General features: G+C 47.4%; 1 protein-coding gene across 1 annotated transcript in view; it reads left to right on the forward strand.

Annotated features, from left to right (window-relative positions):
- The window catches only part of CACNA1A (calcium voltage-gated channel subunit alpha1 A), a gene marked incomplete at its 3' end in the record, with an annotated part of 212,417 nt that overhangs the window by 91,894 nt on the left and 103,197 nt on the right, over window positions 1-17,326 (forward strand). The window contains exons 4-6 of the mRNA XM_080936643.1: window positions 1,485-1,576; window positions 4,790-4,942; window positions 8,995-9,188. Coding sequence (XP_080792769.1) covers window positions 1,485-1,576; window positions 4,790-4,942; window positions 8,995-9,188 — 439 coding nt within the window. The remainder of the gene's footprint in view (window positions 1-1,484; window positions 1,577-4,789; window positions 4,943-8,994; window positions 9,189-17,326) is intronic.

Below are 17,326 nucleotides of genomic sequence, written 5' to 3' on the forward strand. Positions count from 1 at the left end.
TGTGTGTGTGTGTGTGTGTGTGTGTGTGTGTGTGTGTGTAAGTGCATTCCCTTAATCTCAATATGCCTCGTTCAGTAGCAGGGAATCGACCCTGTGTCAAACAAGGGCAAATGCAAGGGTGAGCATTTGAAGGTTGTCCTCTAACCTCCATAAGCAGCCTGTGGCACATACGTCCACAGGAGGACATGTGCAGGTCTGACATCAATAGCACTCCATTCCATTGTTTCAGTAGGAGGTGCTGGGTCACCCTGGAAGTATTCACCGTGGATAATAGAGAATGGCTGAACTTTGCATGTAAGGCTTTATGGGATTGATTTCACCTGTTCCTTTTTAATATGGAAAAGTTTGATTGCTACTGGGCAGCGCTAGTCTGTTCTCTCCTCCCTCCACTTGAGATGAAAGTCAGGCCTTGTGGATGTTGGATAAACAGTGAGCCAGACTCCCGCTCTTCACTGAGGGATTCTAGGCAGGGGCTCTACCCGCTGAGCCACACCCTATCCCAACCTGGACACTGGGATGCTGCCCCCAAGTGACAAGGAGCTGAACTGATGTAAATGCCACCGCTTCCTTCCAACCCTCTCTTCCCTGGTTAGCCTCTCCTCAGTGCACATCGTTCTGACATTTGATGTGTTTACTGGGTTCTCTCGGCTTCCTCAACACACACAGGCCCTTAACTCCTCTGTGCATGCTAAGCAACAGCTTCTGTCTCAGAAGTAAAGTGGTGCCTGTCAGAGGAAATCTGAAGAAGCCCAAAGAAAACTGAAAAGTTGGGGTGATCCAAGCGTGGTCGGAATCCCAGTGTTCAGAAGGAAGAGGGAGAGAGACAGAGACAGAGAGGCAGAAACAGAGACAAACAGGGAGGGAGAGAGAGAAAGCATGCAGCTGAGGCAGGAGGATTTCTATGAGCTCGATAACAGCTTGGGCTACATAATTAGTATGCTACATTGTGATACTGTTACACACACAGGGTGAAGTTGTTTCTGCTTTTAATCCTAGTACTTGGGAGGCAGAATCTGCAGGAAGATCTCTATGAGTTTGAGGCCATCCTGGTCTATATAGTTAGATCCAGACCAGTCAAGGCTACACAGTAACATAGTGTCTCAAAAAGTGATATATGTGTGTACAGACACACTTATTATTTATCATATATAAAACAAGCATTTGGCAGAAAAAGAGAAACGAGAACGGTGTCAGTGGCTGCTTCTGCTCTTCTGTGTAGCCCAGGCTGGCTGACCCATGAGCATCTTGGGAGTAGAGGTATGTCCCCTCTCGGTGGGTACACATATGCACTCATACGTCACACACATATATGGAAAGAAAAAAGAGGAGTAATAAGTCACCTCTCATTCCAAATGACAGCAATTACCACTGTCACTCAGTGGAGCTAGAACTGGCCTGATGACATCTAGTCCCCCACTGAGGTGCACCCTCACCCACCTGTCCTGACCCTAGCTTCTGTGTCTTACTGTCATTTTCTCCTGTAGCATCTTGGCCACTGTCGGGACGGAGTTTGACCTACGGACACTGAGGGCGGTTCGTGTGCTGCGGCCACTCAAGCTGGTGTCTGGAATCCCAAGTGAGTGAGTCTCCGTCTTTCTAGAAGACTCTGCTAGGAGCCCCCATTCCCATCAGGGCATGCTCCCCGTCAGGGGTTCCCAGGAACCAGGTCTACGTGGTCTCTGGAAGCAGACCAGAGGCCTCATCATTTATTGAGCACCTACAGTCTACCAGGAGTCATGATCTGCACTTGGCTCCTTTAGCACCCAGAACCTGTTATATAATCACAGTGTCTCCTTTTTATAAATAGGCACAGAGACTCGGGATGGCTGAATCGTTAGATTAAGGTCACATGAAAGAGAAGGGTTCGAGTGAGAGTTAGGGTGTCTGGGAGGTGACCCAGTGGAAGTGACTGTTGTCATTTAGTACCTATAGTGGAGCACTGCACAGAGAGCCTCTAATGCTCTCTGTCAGTGGCTGTCCATTGCACAGATGAGAAGGGTGAGGCTCAGAGTTCTTGACAGGTGGGTCGAATGATCACAGGGTCCGGGCACGCTCTCCTGCTCACTTGCTCTCCAGGGCCGTCTGGGCTTCAGGCCCTGTGCAGGGCTGCCGCACCGACTCAGGATTCTGTCCCCAGTGTTCCAACCCAGACCAGATGCAGCCAGAGGGCTATTTCCAACCCACGTCCTCACCTGATAGAAATCAGAAGGCAGTTACTCTGGGCAGCTGAAGGATGGTTCAGTTTGTAGAGTACTTTCTACAATCGTGAGGTCCCGAGTTAGTCACAAAGAACACATGCAAAAGGAGGAGGAGGGGGAGGAGGAGGAGGAAGAGGAAGAAGAAGAAGAAGAAGGGTGTGGTAGTGATTTCTGTAATTCTGGTGCTGGGAAGCTGGAGACAGGGGCTCCCTGGAGCTCATGACTGAATCAATAAGTTTCAGGTTTAGTGAGATTTGAGGAAGACACCTGACATCAACCTCAAGGGTACACACACACACACACACACACACAGACACACACACACACACAGACAGACACACACACACACACACAGACACACACACAGACACACACACACACAGGGGCAGGGGAGGAATAAATAAGCAGCCCCGTTACTGTGTCCAAGTGTTACTGTGTCCGAGTGTTGACCAAGTTGATCAGAGCCACACCCATACAGATCGAAAGAGGTTTTCTCCGAGGAGCCGATGTCTCTCAGTACTCGCCCGCCATGGCTTCCCCCTCAGCACCATAAGAAAGTTTGAAATTAAAATCAGATTTCCCAACTGACTACCAGCACATTTATTTTACAGAGAAATGGAGCCCAGCAGGCACCTGTGTCCCATTAAATTAAGAGCAGGTGACAAGCCAGTACTAACACACTGGTACTGCCCGCCCTCGTGGCTAGGGTGAGCCAGACATTTGCTAGGACAAAGGGAGGGAACAAGAAGGTGCCTGCAGACCTGAGCTCCGTTTCTGGGCCCTACATGGAGAGCCCCGCATCCTGTGAGTTGTCATGTGACCTGCATGTGTTTACCATGACACACACACTCACACTGATAGATGGATAGATAGATAGATAAATAGATAGATAGATAGATAGATAGATAGATAGATAGATCTGTGTAAAAGGGGGGTGGAGAGTAAACTTAGTGGTTAAGAGCACTGACTGCTCTTCCAGAGGACCCAGGTTCAGTCCCAGCATCTACATAGCAGCTCACAACTGTCTATAACTCCAGTTTTAGGGGTTCTGACACCCTCACACAGACAACCATGCAGGCAAAACACCAATGCACATTTAAAAGGTCACTAAAGCTAGGCAGGCAGTGGTGGTTCATGTCTTTAGTCCCAGTACTCAGGAGGCAAAGGCAGACGGAGCTCTGTGAGTTCAAGGCCAGCCTGATCTACCGAGCTAGTTCATCTATATTGAGCACATGCTTTTCTTGATGTTATACCTGAACAGGATAGTCTAACAATTATATACGAATCATTAACATTGTATTAGGTATTAAAAGTCATATAGAAGCCGGGTGTAGTGACTCATTCCATTGATCCCAGCACTAGAGAGGCGGAGGCAGGTGGATTTCTGTGAACTTGAGGCCAGTCTGGTCTACATAGAGTACCAGGACAGTCAGAGCTACAAAGAGAAAACATGTCTCAAAAGAAAAAAAGCTGTCTTAAGATTATTTAAGGAATCTGTGTGTAGACTGTGCACGCAGCTTCCTCTGAATACTGCAGGTCCATCTACAGCACAGAAACTGCCGTCAGCAGACCTGCTTCACAGGGAAGTTCCAATCTCATTCTTCCAGCTTGAGAAAGAGGGAGGGAAGGGGGACAGAGAAGGAGTTGTTATAACATTTCTTGAGTTTTAGGGCTCAGTCGCTAAATCACGTATTTGACTCGCTGAAGACCGTAAGATTTTGATCCCTAAGACCCACAAGAAGGTAGAGAACAGACTCCATGAAGTTGTCCTCTGACCTCCACAACACACAACAATTAATTAAATCATCAAAATGTTTAGAATCATGGGACTCTCCACATAAGATGAAATGTTAAGCATTTTTAGTTTAACCCCTTCCTGTTTCTCAAAAAAAATAAAAATAAAAAATAAAGACTGAAACTGCAGGTGGGTCTGTTAGGACAAGGGCTTGCCTGGGCCCTGATCTGACGCTCTCCACTTCCAGATCTTCCACACCTAAGTCGCCATGGCCACCAGGGATCACAAGCATCATCCTTCTTGACTGAGTTACTCAGAACAGGGAAGCTTGTATGGGCAGCGCAGAGCTGCAGGCTGTGTCAGGCACACAAAAGGGCAAACTCCCGACTTCACTGTCTCTTGAGCCCACAGAGAAATCAGATCTCCCTGCGCCTCACTTTCCAGTTAGCTGCCTGCGCAGCCACAGCTCATGAGTTTATAGGGAATTTACTTCCTTGGATTAGAGAGTTGAGGTGCAGGCTGCAGGCCTATGCAGGGTTGCTGGTAACCTCAGGGAGGTTTTCGATGAAGGGAAAAGGTGTCTCCCATTGGCTTGGGTCAGTTTAGGAAAACAACACCCTCCTTTTGGTAGGAAGCTACTAAGCAGCCCAGAAAATTGCTTAGAAAGCCCTGGCTAGCTACCCTTTGGGCCCTAAAACTCCTCGAAGTAGATAATAAATATTTTTAAAGTTTATAACCAGAAAGACCTTTCTTGGGGGACTGTGAGCACCTCCCTCTTTGCCAACCCCATGCTGGGCTCCATGGGAGGCACTTGGCGGGGTGCCTGCTTACGGCTGGACTCTCTCTGTCTCCCCAGGTTTACAAGTCGTCCTGAAGTCAATCATGAAGGCGATGATCCCTCTGCTGCAGATCGGCCTCCTCCTGTTTTTTGCAATCCTTATTTTTGCAATCATAGGGTTAGAATTTTATATGGGAAAATTTCATACCACGTGCTTTGAAGAGGGGACAGGTAGGTCTGCACTCTGGGGTGTGAGGTTTTCCTTGGGGGGACAAAGTTCTTGAGAGGAAGGGGAAAGACATTGGTTTTCCCAACTACAGAGCAGCTGAGACTAGGCACTGTGACTGAAGCAAAGGGCCTGCTTGCAGCCCACAGAAACAAGGCTGTGTGTCAGTTAGGGATGGTGGTGCATGCCTATAATCCCAGGATTTGGAAGACAGAAGCAGGAGGATCTCTGAGTTGGAGGCCAGACGGCTAGTTCCAGGACAGTCAGCGCTACGCTCAAAAGAAAAGAAAAGAAAAGAAATGCATAGTAGGGGCTGAGGTCTCGCTGAATATGCGTGAGGACTTAGATACATCCCCAGCATAGCTAACTTCCTACAGGAAAGACACCAGCCACAATTGCCTCTGATACCTCAACTGCAGCTATAGCGATGGGCTTGGGAGCCCCTAGAAGGCAACCCAGGGAACAAGTGGTTTGTTTGAGCATGGTCCCTGAAATAACCCTGGGAGAAAGGAGACGGGCTGAGGGTGTGCCCTTGAGCAGCTTTTCCCATGAACATGGGAAATGCTGCAGTGTCCGGAAACAGCAGGGACTACACTTCCGTCAATGACATGGCTGACAGGGGAAGACATCAGAGAAAGGGCAAGGGATAGTCCTGCCCTGTTCCCTTGGAACCCAGCACCCAGCAGGTGCTGCCTGCCTGTCCAATCAGAATCCTGTGCCCCAGCAAGCCTTAGCTAACCCTTGGGAGGCTGAGTTCAATGGGAGCTGTGATTTGGGTCCCGCAGAGATCAGCATGAAGGTGCAGCTGAGCCTCAAGTCTGAGCAGTAGTACAGAAGGCTGTGTTCACATTCAGAGGTGCGGGCCCTTCCGGACGCATCCCCGTTCAGTCCCAGACCCTCCAGAATTGAGCTTCCTGATGCCCCAGAACAAAGAAGAGTCAAACAAGAGGGTGGTGCCTGTGTCTCAGGCAGCCAGGGAAGAATAACGTGTACAGAAGTGGTCCTGTACCAGCTACACCCACCCACCCCAAGCAGGCCCACAGAGATGATGCCCTGGCCTGGTCCCAGCTGGGAAGGTTGTTCTAGAAGGCTAGAGACTTCATTTCTCCCTTCTCCTGATTCTTCCTTCCTAGGCTCGTGAAGTTTTCTCAATACGGAATGGCCTAATTATTTCTTTCTCCAATGAAGAAGGTGTTAATTGAGGCAGATCTATTTCTGCACCTGGCCTCACCCAGGCGGAAGACAGAGAAAGAGTGTGTGTCTGTCGACCACATGCAGAAACACCCAAACTTAGGGCTCAGGGACTTAGGCTGTGTGAGCTTTCTGGGGTGTTTTTATTTTTTGTTTTGTTTTCCCATCCAGGACTGGCTGGCTGGGGTCCCAGTGGGGTTGTGGGGGGACAGATGTAGGTGGAGCCGTGGAGGACAGGAGCCTGGATTCGGGAAGCGATCCAAAGAGCTCCCGATTAAGACTGTAAACTGTGTGAGTAAGAGACAGATATATACAGACGCCCCAGCAGCAGGCTAATTTTAAAATATATTTATAGCTGAATTTCTCCGACTCCGGATGGCTGTGTTTCTCGAATCAACCCTGGGAGTGCTTGGCGGATGGCTAGGGTTGAGGGGGCTGGGGTCGAGCACACCTCTGGATAATGTTGCTAAAGATAGGTGGTTCCCAGCCACAGGCACGGGAAGCCCACTTCCTGTCACCCACAGACATCCCACACATTCACAGACTCCAAGACAAAGTGGAATGCTTCCTGTTTTCTAAGAGTTTTCAGAATCCTGGATGAACAAGACCCTGGCTTGCAGATAATTCTAGGCAGGGAGGCCGAGTGCTTTCCACTCACAGGAAAATTGGCTGTGGGGGGGGGGTGACCCCAGAATTACCAGGTGAACATGTAGGGCTTCATATGAGCCAGATTTGAGCTGTAAATAGGGTAGAGAAAGTTCTAGAGACATAAATGATCTTCCCAGTAGGAAGAGTTTTTCTTCCTGCCTGTGTCTTAAGTGTTAAAGATACCACTCTCCTGTCTGGACTATGTGCGAGCAGTCTAGCCCTCTAAGCTAGAAGCAAAGCCTTTTGTTGCCTTGGTCTACTTTATAGTTTGTGGTGCTTTTATTTTTTTAATTTTTTTACTTGGTTTGGTCTTCATCTCACTGTATAGCCCAGACTAGCCTGAAACCAGACATCTTTTGACCTCCTGGGTGCTGGGTTGACAGGTGTGAGCCACTCGCTACCCCTGGCACAGACCCTTCTGTTGGCGAGATGCACCCGTCTAGTGGGAGCTGCATATAAGTCTCCCTTCTGTGCATGGCAGTTGGAATGGGTTCGGTAAAGCCAACTGCACACAGGAATAGATTTCTGTCGAGTGGAAACTGGAGCTTTTAGGCTGCTAGTTTTTGTTGTTGTTGTTGTTGTCGTCGTTTTCCAAACGTGCCATCTTTTAATTTCCTGAGCCTTCTCAGCCCTGGGAGGTTGTGACAGGAGGTTTTCCAAGATTCAGAGCTGCACGGTGGGTTTGTTGGCAGATTGAGCCAGGGGTTGGCTGTGGGACTCCATGCCTCCCCTGCACTTCAGTATCAAAGGCTACAGATGTGACCTGCACAGCCCGCTCCTCCCTGCAGGCTGCCTTGGCTCTCGGTGTTAAGCAGGATCCCTTGGCATTCCTGGTGTGTCACGGTGTCACAGTCATCAGCTGTTATTGGGGAGAATGCTCAGTTCTGCTCCCACCCGCAGGTAAAGGTGGGAACTGTGTACACCTGTGTGCTCCAGGACCCCATGAATGTCATCAAGAAAAACACTCGTCAGGGCTCTAGAAGTACAACTGGATGACATGCATTTCATGGTGCCCTGATCTGACCATGCTGTGGATCACAGACCAGATCTCAGTCTTTAAAAACTGCAAAGATACAGCATAGATTGCTGGGTCACACAGCTGCCAGTTAAGCCCAGGAAGAAAGAGCTACAAACACTTGGAAACCAAAGGACACATGATCGGTTTGCAGATGAGACTAGCTGGCGTTGGGGCTTTGTTCTTACAATATTCTAGCAAGTGGTCTGAGTGAGTGTGACGTGGGGGTGAGGGGGTGGACATGAGCAAGGCTGGCCCAGGATCACTTGATGATATAACCAGTGATAGGTATATGGGAAGTCACCTCTCTGTCTTTTTATCTCGATGGGTTGTTTTTTGTTTTTTCCCTTCAGAGAAATGTTTCTTAGTTACCTGTTGGTCAAAGGAGACATAACAATGGAAACTGGAGATTGTCTTAGTTAGGGTTTTATTGCTGTGAAGAGACACCATGACCTCAGCAACTCTTACAAAGGAAACTATTTAATTGGGGCTGGATTACAGTTCAGATGTTTAGTCCATTATCATCACAGTGGGAAGCATGGTAGCATCCAGGCAGACGTGGTACTGGAGAAGGAGTTGGGAGCTCCACATCTAGATCATAAGCAGGAAGAGAAAGAGATGATAGGCCATGCTTGAGCTTCTAAAACCTCAAAGCCCACCCTCTGTGACATACTTCTTCCAACAAGGCCACACCTCCCAATAATGCCACTCCCTGATGACCAAACTTTCAAATACTTGTCTATAGGGACCACAGCTATTCAAACCACCATAATAAAGAATAACCGTAACATTGTTTCTGGGATGCAGTCAAAGCTACACTTGAATAATTTGCAGCCTTAAAGAAAATGACTCAGAAAACAACTCAGTTTCAACAGGTTAAGAAAAGAACAGAGGTCAGGTGGTGGAGGCACACACCTTTAATCCCAGCACTCAGGAGGCAGAGGCAGAGATCTCTGAGTTCAAGGCCAGCCTGGTCTACAGAGCAAGACTATACAGAGAAACCCTATCTCAGAAAAGGAAAGGCAAAGAGTTAAACTGGTGGGAAAGAGGAAAAACCAAATGAGAGTTGAAGGATCTAGTGATGCACACGGTAGTTAAGAGATCTAAAACCAAACACTGACCTCATCTCATCCCAGTAACCATGGTTTCCCATCCTCACTTGGTTTTTCCTTCTCCTTTTACTCTCCACTCTGTCCTTCCTAGACGACATCCAGAGTGAGTCGCCAGCTCCGTGTGGGACAGAGGAGCCTGCCCGCACCTGCCCCAATGGGACCAAATGTCAGCCGTACTGGGAAGGGCCCAACAACGGCATCACTCAGTTCGACAACATCCTGTTTGCTGTGCTCACTGTTTTCCAGTGCATCACCATGGAAGGCTGGACTGATCTCCTCTACAATGTAAGTGCGGCCGGAGCATGCCCGGTGGCAGAGGGAGGAGATCCCTGAGCTGGGTCCAATACCTTTCCTAGTGGTCTTTGAAAAACTCCAAGGCAGAGGCTCCCTGGAAACCCTGAGCTGTGGAAGTCTAAATGGTACATAGAAAGTGCTTCCTGTTGGTACCTCAGCTGTGTGTTAAATTCGGTTTCAGTGTGTGATCCTGAATTCAGTATGGGTAAAAACAAACAAACAAACAAAAAGTGGGACCATCCTGCCCTGGGCATGCGTTTCCATGACATATGGAGTCTGTAGCACCCAGGGGAGTGACTATAAAGGTGTTGCTGCCCAGTTTCTAGGTCATGGTAAGTTATCTGCAACCCTAAGTTCTTTGTCTAAGTTCAAACCCATCCATTTCTGTGAGATCCTTTCCTGTGTGTTAATGTGTCCCCTAGCCCCATTGGGCAGCCACCAGCACAAACATGGCTGGAGACTGGCCAGCCTGACTTTTCATAAACCTTCACAAACCACCTGGTGGGACAAAACTGTGAACAGAAGCAGGGAGAGGGGCCAGGTCGTGGTCACAGACAATGGCTGGCTTACCCAGCCCATGGTGCATGACAGACAGACAGATTCTAGAAGCACTGTGGGCATTTGCTTTAGTCACTTTGAGACGTGTGTACTTGGAAGGTGCCCCGCCACCAACCAGATTTGAAACGATGCCTGACCTGCCTTCTGTGTTAGTCAGTATGCTGCATCCTTTGCCCGTGCGCCCTCTGTGGCTTGGCAGATCTTCCCACCGTTTATTTACACCAACGAAGTCATCCCTCAGCAGCCCTGGGTCAGTGGTTGCAGAGCCCCTCTGACACCAGGGTCCCAAGTGAAATGGGGTGGAACCCGAATAGCTCGCCGTGTTCTCTAAATCATGTTTCGCCAACCTTTGCTACACGGATACACTATAGGTGTGGTTCATGCTGTGTAGCTCGGAGAGCGTGGGTCAGAGGTGTTCTGAGTGTGCTCGGTGCAGATGGGTGTCCTTTTCTGACTGTTTCTGACCACAGAGATGGAGGACACACTGCGTGAGAAGAACCAGATCTCTTGCTTGGGCTGGGAGGTGGTTCAGTAGATAAAGTTCTTGTCTCATGAGTGCGAAGACCAGGTATGGATCCTCACGTGATGCCAAGAGGGCAGTGGCCTGCCTGTAACTGGAGCGCTCAAGAAACAGATGGGATTCCTGGGCCAGCTGTCTGACTAGACTAACCGAAGCTCCAAGTTCAAGTGAGACCCTGTTCAAAAGGCACTCAGTGTCAACATCGGCATCACACACAGGCATATGCACACTGTGCACACACTGCACATACATTCTTTCATCTGTACTGTCCATCCTAGCGAGATAAGGTCATACCTACACTTTTTCCATCACTCCTCTCTAACGTCGTACCCTAGAATGTTCTATGTGGCAAGACAGAGTTCTTATTCTTTGTATAGCTGCATAGTATTGCATTGTGTTGCTGCCTACAGCTCGTCTGCTCAGTTTCTTAGAAAGACATGTCAGGATGCCCCCGCCATCGCCAAAAGCAGGTACAGCGAAGTCATGACCCCTGCTGGATTGTGGGGTTTTCGTGGAATCTGGAGGCTCTACCTCCCCAAATAGGGGTCAAAATCTAAATTCATTTATGCAGTGGCTTTTTTAAAAAATAAAATTAAGATGTGGAGATGGCTCAGATGGGAAAATAATTGCCACACAAGTATGAGGATTTAAATTTGACCCACAGAATCCATGCAAAACTGGGGGTGGTAGCTTGCTCTTACAATGCCAGAGCTTGGGAAGAGGAGGTAGGAGGACCCCTGGTATTTGCTGTCTGGCCACTTAATCCTCAAACTCCAGGTCAGTGAGAGACCCTGCCTTAAAAATAAAAAGGTGGACAGCATCTGTGGAGCAACACCCTATTCCCACACATGCGCACACACGCACACACACACATATATATGTATATATGTATACACACACATGTATAACACACACATATATACATGCAATACTCCAATGCATGCATGCACACATACACATATGTACACATGCATACACATACATCTAATAAGTGCATGTTTAAACATATATATACATACAAATACATGCATTCACATGCATATATAGTCATATATACAATTTACACACAAGATAAAGGACAGAACAATTATATTGCAATTCTTATATTTTTAAAGCAGGTTTGTGAGCTGAGTGTGGTAGCTCAGGGCTATTATGCAGATACTGGGGAGCCTGAGATAGGAGGATTGATAGCTTGAGATTAGGCTGGGTTACTTAGTAAGACACTATCTCAGAACAGGACAAAAGAGGGTTAGAGAAATGGCTCACATGTTGAAAGTGCATAATGCTCTTGCAGATGATCTGGGTTCTGTTCCCAGCACCCACACTAGGTGGGTCACAACTGCCTATAGCTCTAAGGAATCTGCTGTTCTCTTCTGTCTCCATGGGAACACATGATAGATAGATAGATAGATAGATAGATAGATGATAGATTTTTTTTTCAAAACCATTATGGAGCATCAATAGCCAGCTGTTACAGCAGACCACGTGGCAGTGGGTCACGTAAGTCTTGTGGTTTCATGGCAGTACCAAGTTTCAATGACTTTTTGTAGCTCTCTGAGACTTAGTGACTCTCACATTGACACCTGCGGTTACTTTAGTTGGAAAGTGATAGTTTAGCAAGTAACTGAAATCCTCAACCTCCATTGGGTGGCTCAATCCAATACTTTCTTGTTGCCCAGTGTTAGTGATTCAAAAACAGCGTTGTTCTTGGGGCTGGAGAGATGGCTTGATGATTAAGAACACTCACTGCTCCTCCTGAGGACCTGGGTTCAATTCTCAGTCACCCATATCAGGTGACTTACAATTGCCTATAACTCTAGCTCCAGGGGGATCTCACACCTCTTATCTCTGATTTCTGTGGGCACTTGCATTCATGAGCAAATACTACACACACACACACACACACACACACAATTAAAATAATAAAAATCTTTCTTAAAAAAACAAAAAACCCAGCCTTGTGCTGATGATGTCATGCCTATAACCCTAGTGCTCAGGAACCAGAGGAAGGTAGATCTCTGAATTTGAGACCAGTCTGTTCTACACAGTAAGCTGCAAGCTAGCCAGCCAAAGCAAAACCCTGCCCCCCCAAAACACACACACACACAAACACCAGCCTGTATTAAGGTGGTTTTTTTGTGGTTTGATACCATCCTCTAGATGAGAAACAAACTTACAGAGCGGGGTGGGGGTGGCTTTAGTCTACTAACTGGGTAGTATTCTTTGCAGCCAGCACTCTCTGTGTTAGTCCCCACACGTGTTTCTTTTATGTATTAATTTGCACATACATTCTTTGTCTCTCCTTCCTCTCCCCTCCTCCTTGTCCTCCTCCTCTTCCTCAGCCTCCCTTCCCACCTTTATTTCCTTCCTCCTCTCTGTGTTTTCCCTGATACTCTTTTACTGCATCTCTTTCCTGTGGTTGTCTGAAGAAACAGCGAAACCGTTTACTTTCTGTAAATAAACTCATACCTAATGACCACAAGCACAGGAATGACTCTGTGGCCTAAGCCTTTTCTCATTCACAGATACCCCTCCCATTTCAAATCAGGTGGCTCTGGCCGACTCATTCATTCACCCACCAAGTATCCATTGAGTGCCTACTGTGTGTAGTAGCATGTGAATGCCTACTCTGTGGGTGGATATTAGCAACACCTACTGTGTGGTGACATTTCAGGACACTGAGGAGTTGACATGCTAGTGGGTGAAACCGATAAATGTTAAATCAAAGACAGTGGGCAAAAACTGTTTTATGCTTAGTACAGGTCACACAGACAGAGCCAGGCTGCACATCCAGTTTGACTTTACAGAAGTTTAATTAATAAAGCGCTTGCCATGCTAGCAGGAGGGCCCAAATCTGATCCTTAGGAAAAGTGTCCCGTGCCTATAACCCAGAGCTGTGAAGGCAAAGAAGAAAATTTCTGGGTTAGCCTCCACTACTTGGATAAGCCCCAAACCAGTAAGAGACCCTGTCTCAAAGAAGGTGGTCAGCTGTCAGGATGGATGGTATCCATGACTACTCTCACCCAGGCACACACATGAACATGCATACACGCACATATCAGAGAAAACGTAGACATGGTTCATTTGAGACGGTGTCAATGAGTCCTATGAGCTAAGGAAAATGAACCCACCGAAGGTCACAGACTGTCCGAGGGATCAGTGGAAATCCTCCTGAGAAGACCTAAAGAGGACAGGGGAGCCCATGGGTCTTCCTCAAAGGACAGCCCAGGCAGGTGGGCAGGGCAGGACCGAAGCCCCGAGGCAGGGGTGTCCTGGACTCTGTGTTGAACACTGAGGTTGCAGAGTACGTGGAAGGAGCCAGTGAAGGAGAGGCCTGAAGAAGCCAAGGTGGCACCAGGCCTTACGGGGCCACAGACTTGACAACCGATTGACCAAGCTGGTACAGTAATGAGAGTGGATGGGGAAGGGACATCCCCCAAAAGTAACAACAGTCAGGAAGGAAACAATATGTTGATAAGCATAAACTGTGGCCTTTGGCTTCCTTCAGTACCAAACCTTGACTTTTTCATAGCCAAGTCTACCTCATCTTTATCTCAGAAATTATGGCATTGATAGTTTTCTTAAATTGAGGGGTTTGAGGAGGGGGTTGGGTTTTTTCTTTTTAGCATCTCTATTTTTTTGTTTCTTTGTTTGTTGTTTTGTTTTGTATTGTTCTGAATGAGCCAGGATCAAAAAAAAAAAAAAAAAAATGACAAAAGGTAGCTAAGGGCTTCTCTGGGACCCAGGCATTAATTTGCCTGAAGAGTATTTATGAGAGCTCACTGAGCTCTGGGCACCGCACTAGGACTGCTCACGATGAGTCAGACTCCTCAGACTCCTGTTATCAACATGAGACCCGGTGCTGAGTGCAGCAAGAAGTGAAGTGAGTTCAAAGCAATTTGAAAGCAGAGTGTCGGGGTGGCCCATTGTGCTCCCCACCTGTGTGATGTGGTGCAGCTATATTTCCTGGGGAAATAAAGATGGCTGTTCTCTCCGGATAGGGAGCCATGACAAGCCGAAGGAGGGGTTCCACCACAGTCCTGTTCAGCAAACCAACAAACTTACTGGGGTTACTCACAAGTGTAGAGATACAGAAACAGGAGTGAGGGAGGGTGATTTACAGGGAGCAAAGATGTGATGTGATGGTGAACATTGTCAGTGTGAGAAGACATCACCCAGGAGGCATACCTCTAGGCTTGCTTGGGAGGGACTATCTTGGTTAGGTTCACTGAAGAAAGACCTTCAGTGGCCACCAAGGGGAACAAATCATTCCAGAGGCTGGGATCTGGCACAGCAGATCAAAGGCAGAAACAAAGGCAAACATATGACTCTCTGCTTCCTAGGCTGCAGTGTGGCAGCTGCTCCAAGACCCTACTGCCTAGACATCTGCACTGTGAGGGTCTGGACACGTTTCCCTTGGGTTGCTTCTGTTGGTTTTTTTTTTTTTTTTTTTTTTTTCTTTTTGTCTTTTTTAACCACAGCAATTGCTTGCATGTAACATGTTGCCCCAAACGGATGCAGTGTTGAAGATGTGGTCCCAGCTGAGAAGCTGAGGTGAGGGTACAGGCTATTTCAAGGGGTTCATCCGTGAGTAAACTCGGATAGATAGTGCCAGTCAGAGCTTAGGTGAGGAAGCAGGGCACCAGGACTGTGTCTCTAAAGGACATGTCCTTTCCTTGTTCCTTCTTCCAACAAGCTGAGTGGCTTAAAACAACAAAAATTCATTCTGTCCTAGCTCCGGAGGCCAAAGGACCATGGTCAAGATGTCAGCAGGACTGTGTGATCTTTCAGACACCGGATGGAATCCTTTCCAGTCTCCTCCCTAGCCAACAGTCTTTCATCCCTGCCTTCACCTTCCCCTTGCTTTGTTCTTCCATGTGTGTCTGTCTGTGTCCTGGCTGCCCCCTTTATAAGAGGACACCGGTCACAGGGTTAGGACATGCCCTGGTGACTTCATCTTGACATGGTAACACCTGCAGAGACACTGCGTCACGAGATCTGGGAGTTCTGGCTTAGACACCCTCAGAGGAGACTCCATGAACCAAAGGGCAGTAAGCATGTGGTTTTTGCCTCTCTGGGCCTCGGTTTCCCACCTGAGAGGACAGATGAATATACACTGATTCTTGGAATTCACAAGAGGATTTTAGTCAGTTTCAATGGGTCCAAATTCCACACATGAATGCCCCCAAAGCCATGCCAGGGCATTCAGTATGGACAAGTGCAACTGAAAAGAGTTACTTTGTCAAGAAGGGGCCTTTTACCACTCCTCCACCACCCCACTTTGTCCCTATATGAGCCACCTGTGTGACAGCCCAGAGCCCTTCTTCTAGCTGGCTGCTTCTGGCTCTGGCTCCCAGGCTAAATTTAGCCTTCGGAACTCAAACAAGAAGTTCTAGGCTCTGAGGACCATGCTGCCTTCTGTCCGGCAGACACTTCATCCTTTCTTCGGAATCTTTCTGAAGTGCTGGGATGGTCAAAGCTTTGGGATGCCTGGGTTTGGCAGAACAAAAGTGTGAACTGGGGTCTCAATCAGTCATTTTCTCCAGAACCCTGTCTGTGCCATGATTAAAGGTGAATTTCTGTTTTCATTATGAGTACATACCTTAACAGTAAATGTAGCTAATTATTTGTTTCCTCATATCGCAGAAGATGGAACCCAGAGTCTTATGCATGCTAGTCTACTGCTGAGCCACATCCCCAAACCCTGCCTTAACTTTGTATTTTTTTGAGACAGGGTCTCACTATGTGATCTGGCTTGTCTGGAGTTTGGTATGTAGCTGGGATTAAAGGCACTTGGTTAGATTTTAAGACAGTCTGTGCTCCCTGGGTTGATCTTGCAATCCTGGGCTCAAGTCATCCTGCTTTGGCTTCCTATGTAGCCGGGGTCGCTGGTATCTTCACACAATAGTTAGCCTTTTCTTTGCATTCATACTGTGTCTTACTACACATGGGATAAATCTTACTGTCATGTGACACTGGTCATGGAGAGATGTAAGCAAATATCTACCCACATCAGACAGGGAACCAAAGTATGGATACCACCAAAATCCAATTTGGTGAGGCAATAAGTTTTACCTGGATTACTTAAGGAACAAAAATATCTCAAAGACAACTACATCACCAAACTCCACAATGGATACAGCTCACAAAAGCTGGAACCTTGAAGACTTGGAGTACACTACACCTGCATCGAGGAGAGCAGATGAAAAGCCATCTCTCAGGGGCCTCAGTAATCTGAGTCTCTCTCAAGTCACTTGGCTGATTGCTTTTTCCAGGCAGCTCTGCTGACCTAACTGCTTCTAAGCAGCTCAGCTCGTCTGAAGCCCTTACTTATATTCATTTGGGGAGGGAGGGGCCTAGTGAATCTGGTCAGTTTCAAGGATTTCCTAAAGCTTTTGAGTTGTTTACTTCTTGAGCTTCCCTGAAAGATAGAATCTTTCACCTCCCCTTAGAACATTCTGTGTCTTATTAAGAAACTAAAGTGGCTAGTTTTATCTCAAAGGAAATTCCTATACAACATGTATATATCATGTCTGATTATGGAGTCACACATTGTTATATATCATGTCTGGGGTCCATCTATGTGGAGATCTTCACTTGGTATTATTGTGGTATTATTATTATTATTATGTCACATTCCTGTGGCAGCACATCATCAGATAAAATTCCACTCCTGTACACTGCTGTTCCCAGCTTGGAGCATTCTTCTGGTGTTCACTGTGAACATGCCTGGAGTGAACCTCGGTTCACATTTCCATTGGGGAATCATCTGGGAGTGGCATGGCTAAGGCCTGACAATGCACAAATTAGTTTTAGTAGAAATTGTTGAGTTAATTCTCAGAGAAGCTATGCTCTACCCTCCCAAAACTTATGCTGTCTTGGTGTGCTGGTACCTGGCTCTCATTCCAGAAAGAGGAATCAGGGATTTGAAGTCAACCTGAACTACCTGAGAAAACAAACCCATATGGGTATGAGGCTCAGTCCTGTTGTACCTGTGTCACATGCACAAGAGACTGTGCTTCATCCCCAGCAACACAGAGACAAAAGCAAA

The sequence above is a fragment of the Micromys minutus genome, assembly GCF_963924665.1.
Source record: "Micromys minutus genome assembly, chromosome: 24".
Classification (NCBI taxonomy): Eukaryota; Metazoa; Chordata; class Mammalia; order Rodentia; family Muridae; genus Micromys; species Micromys minutus.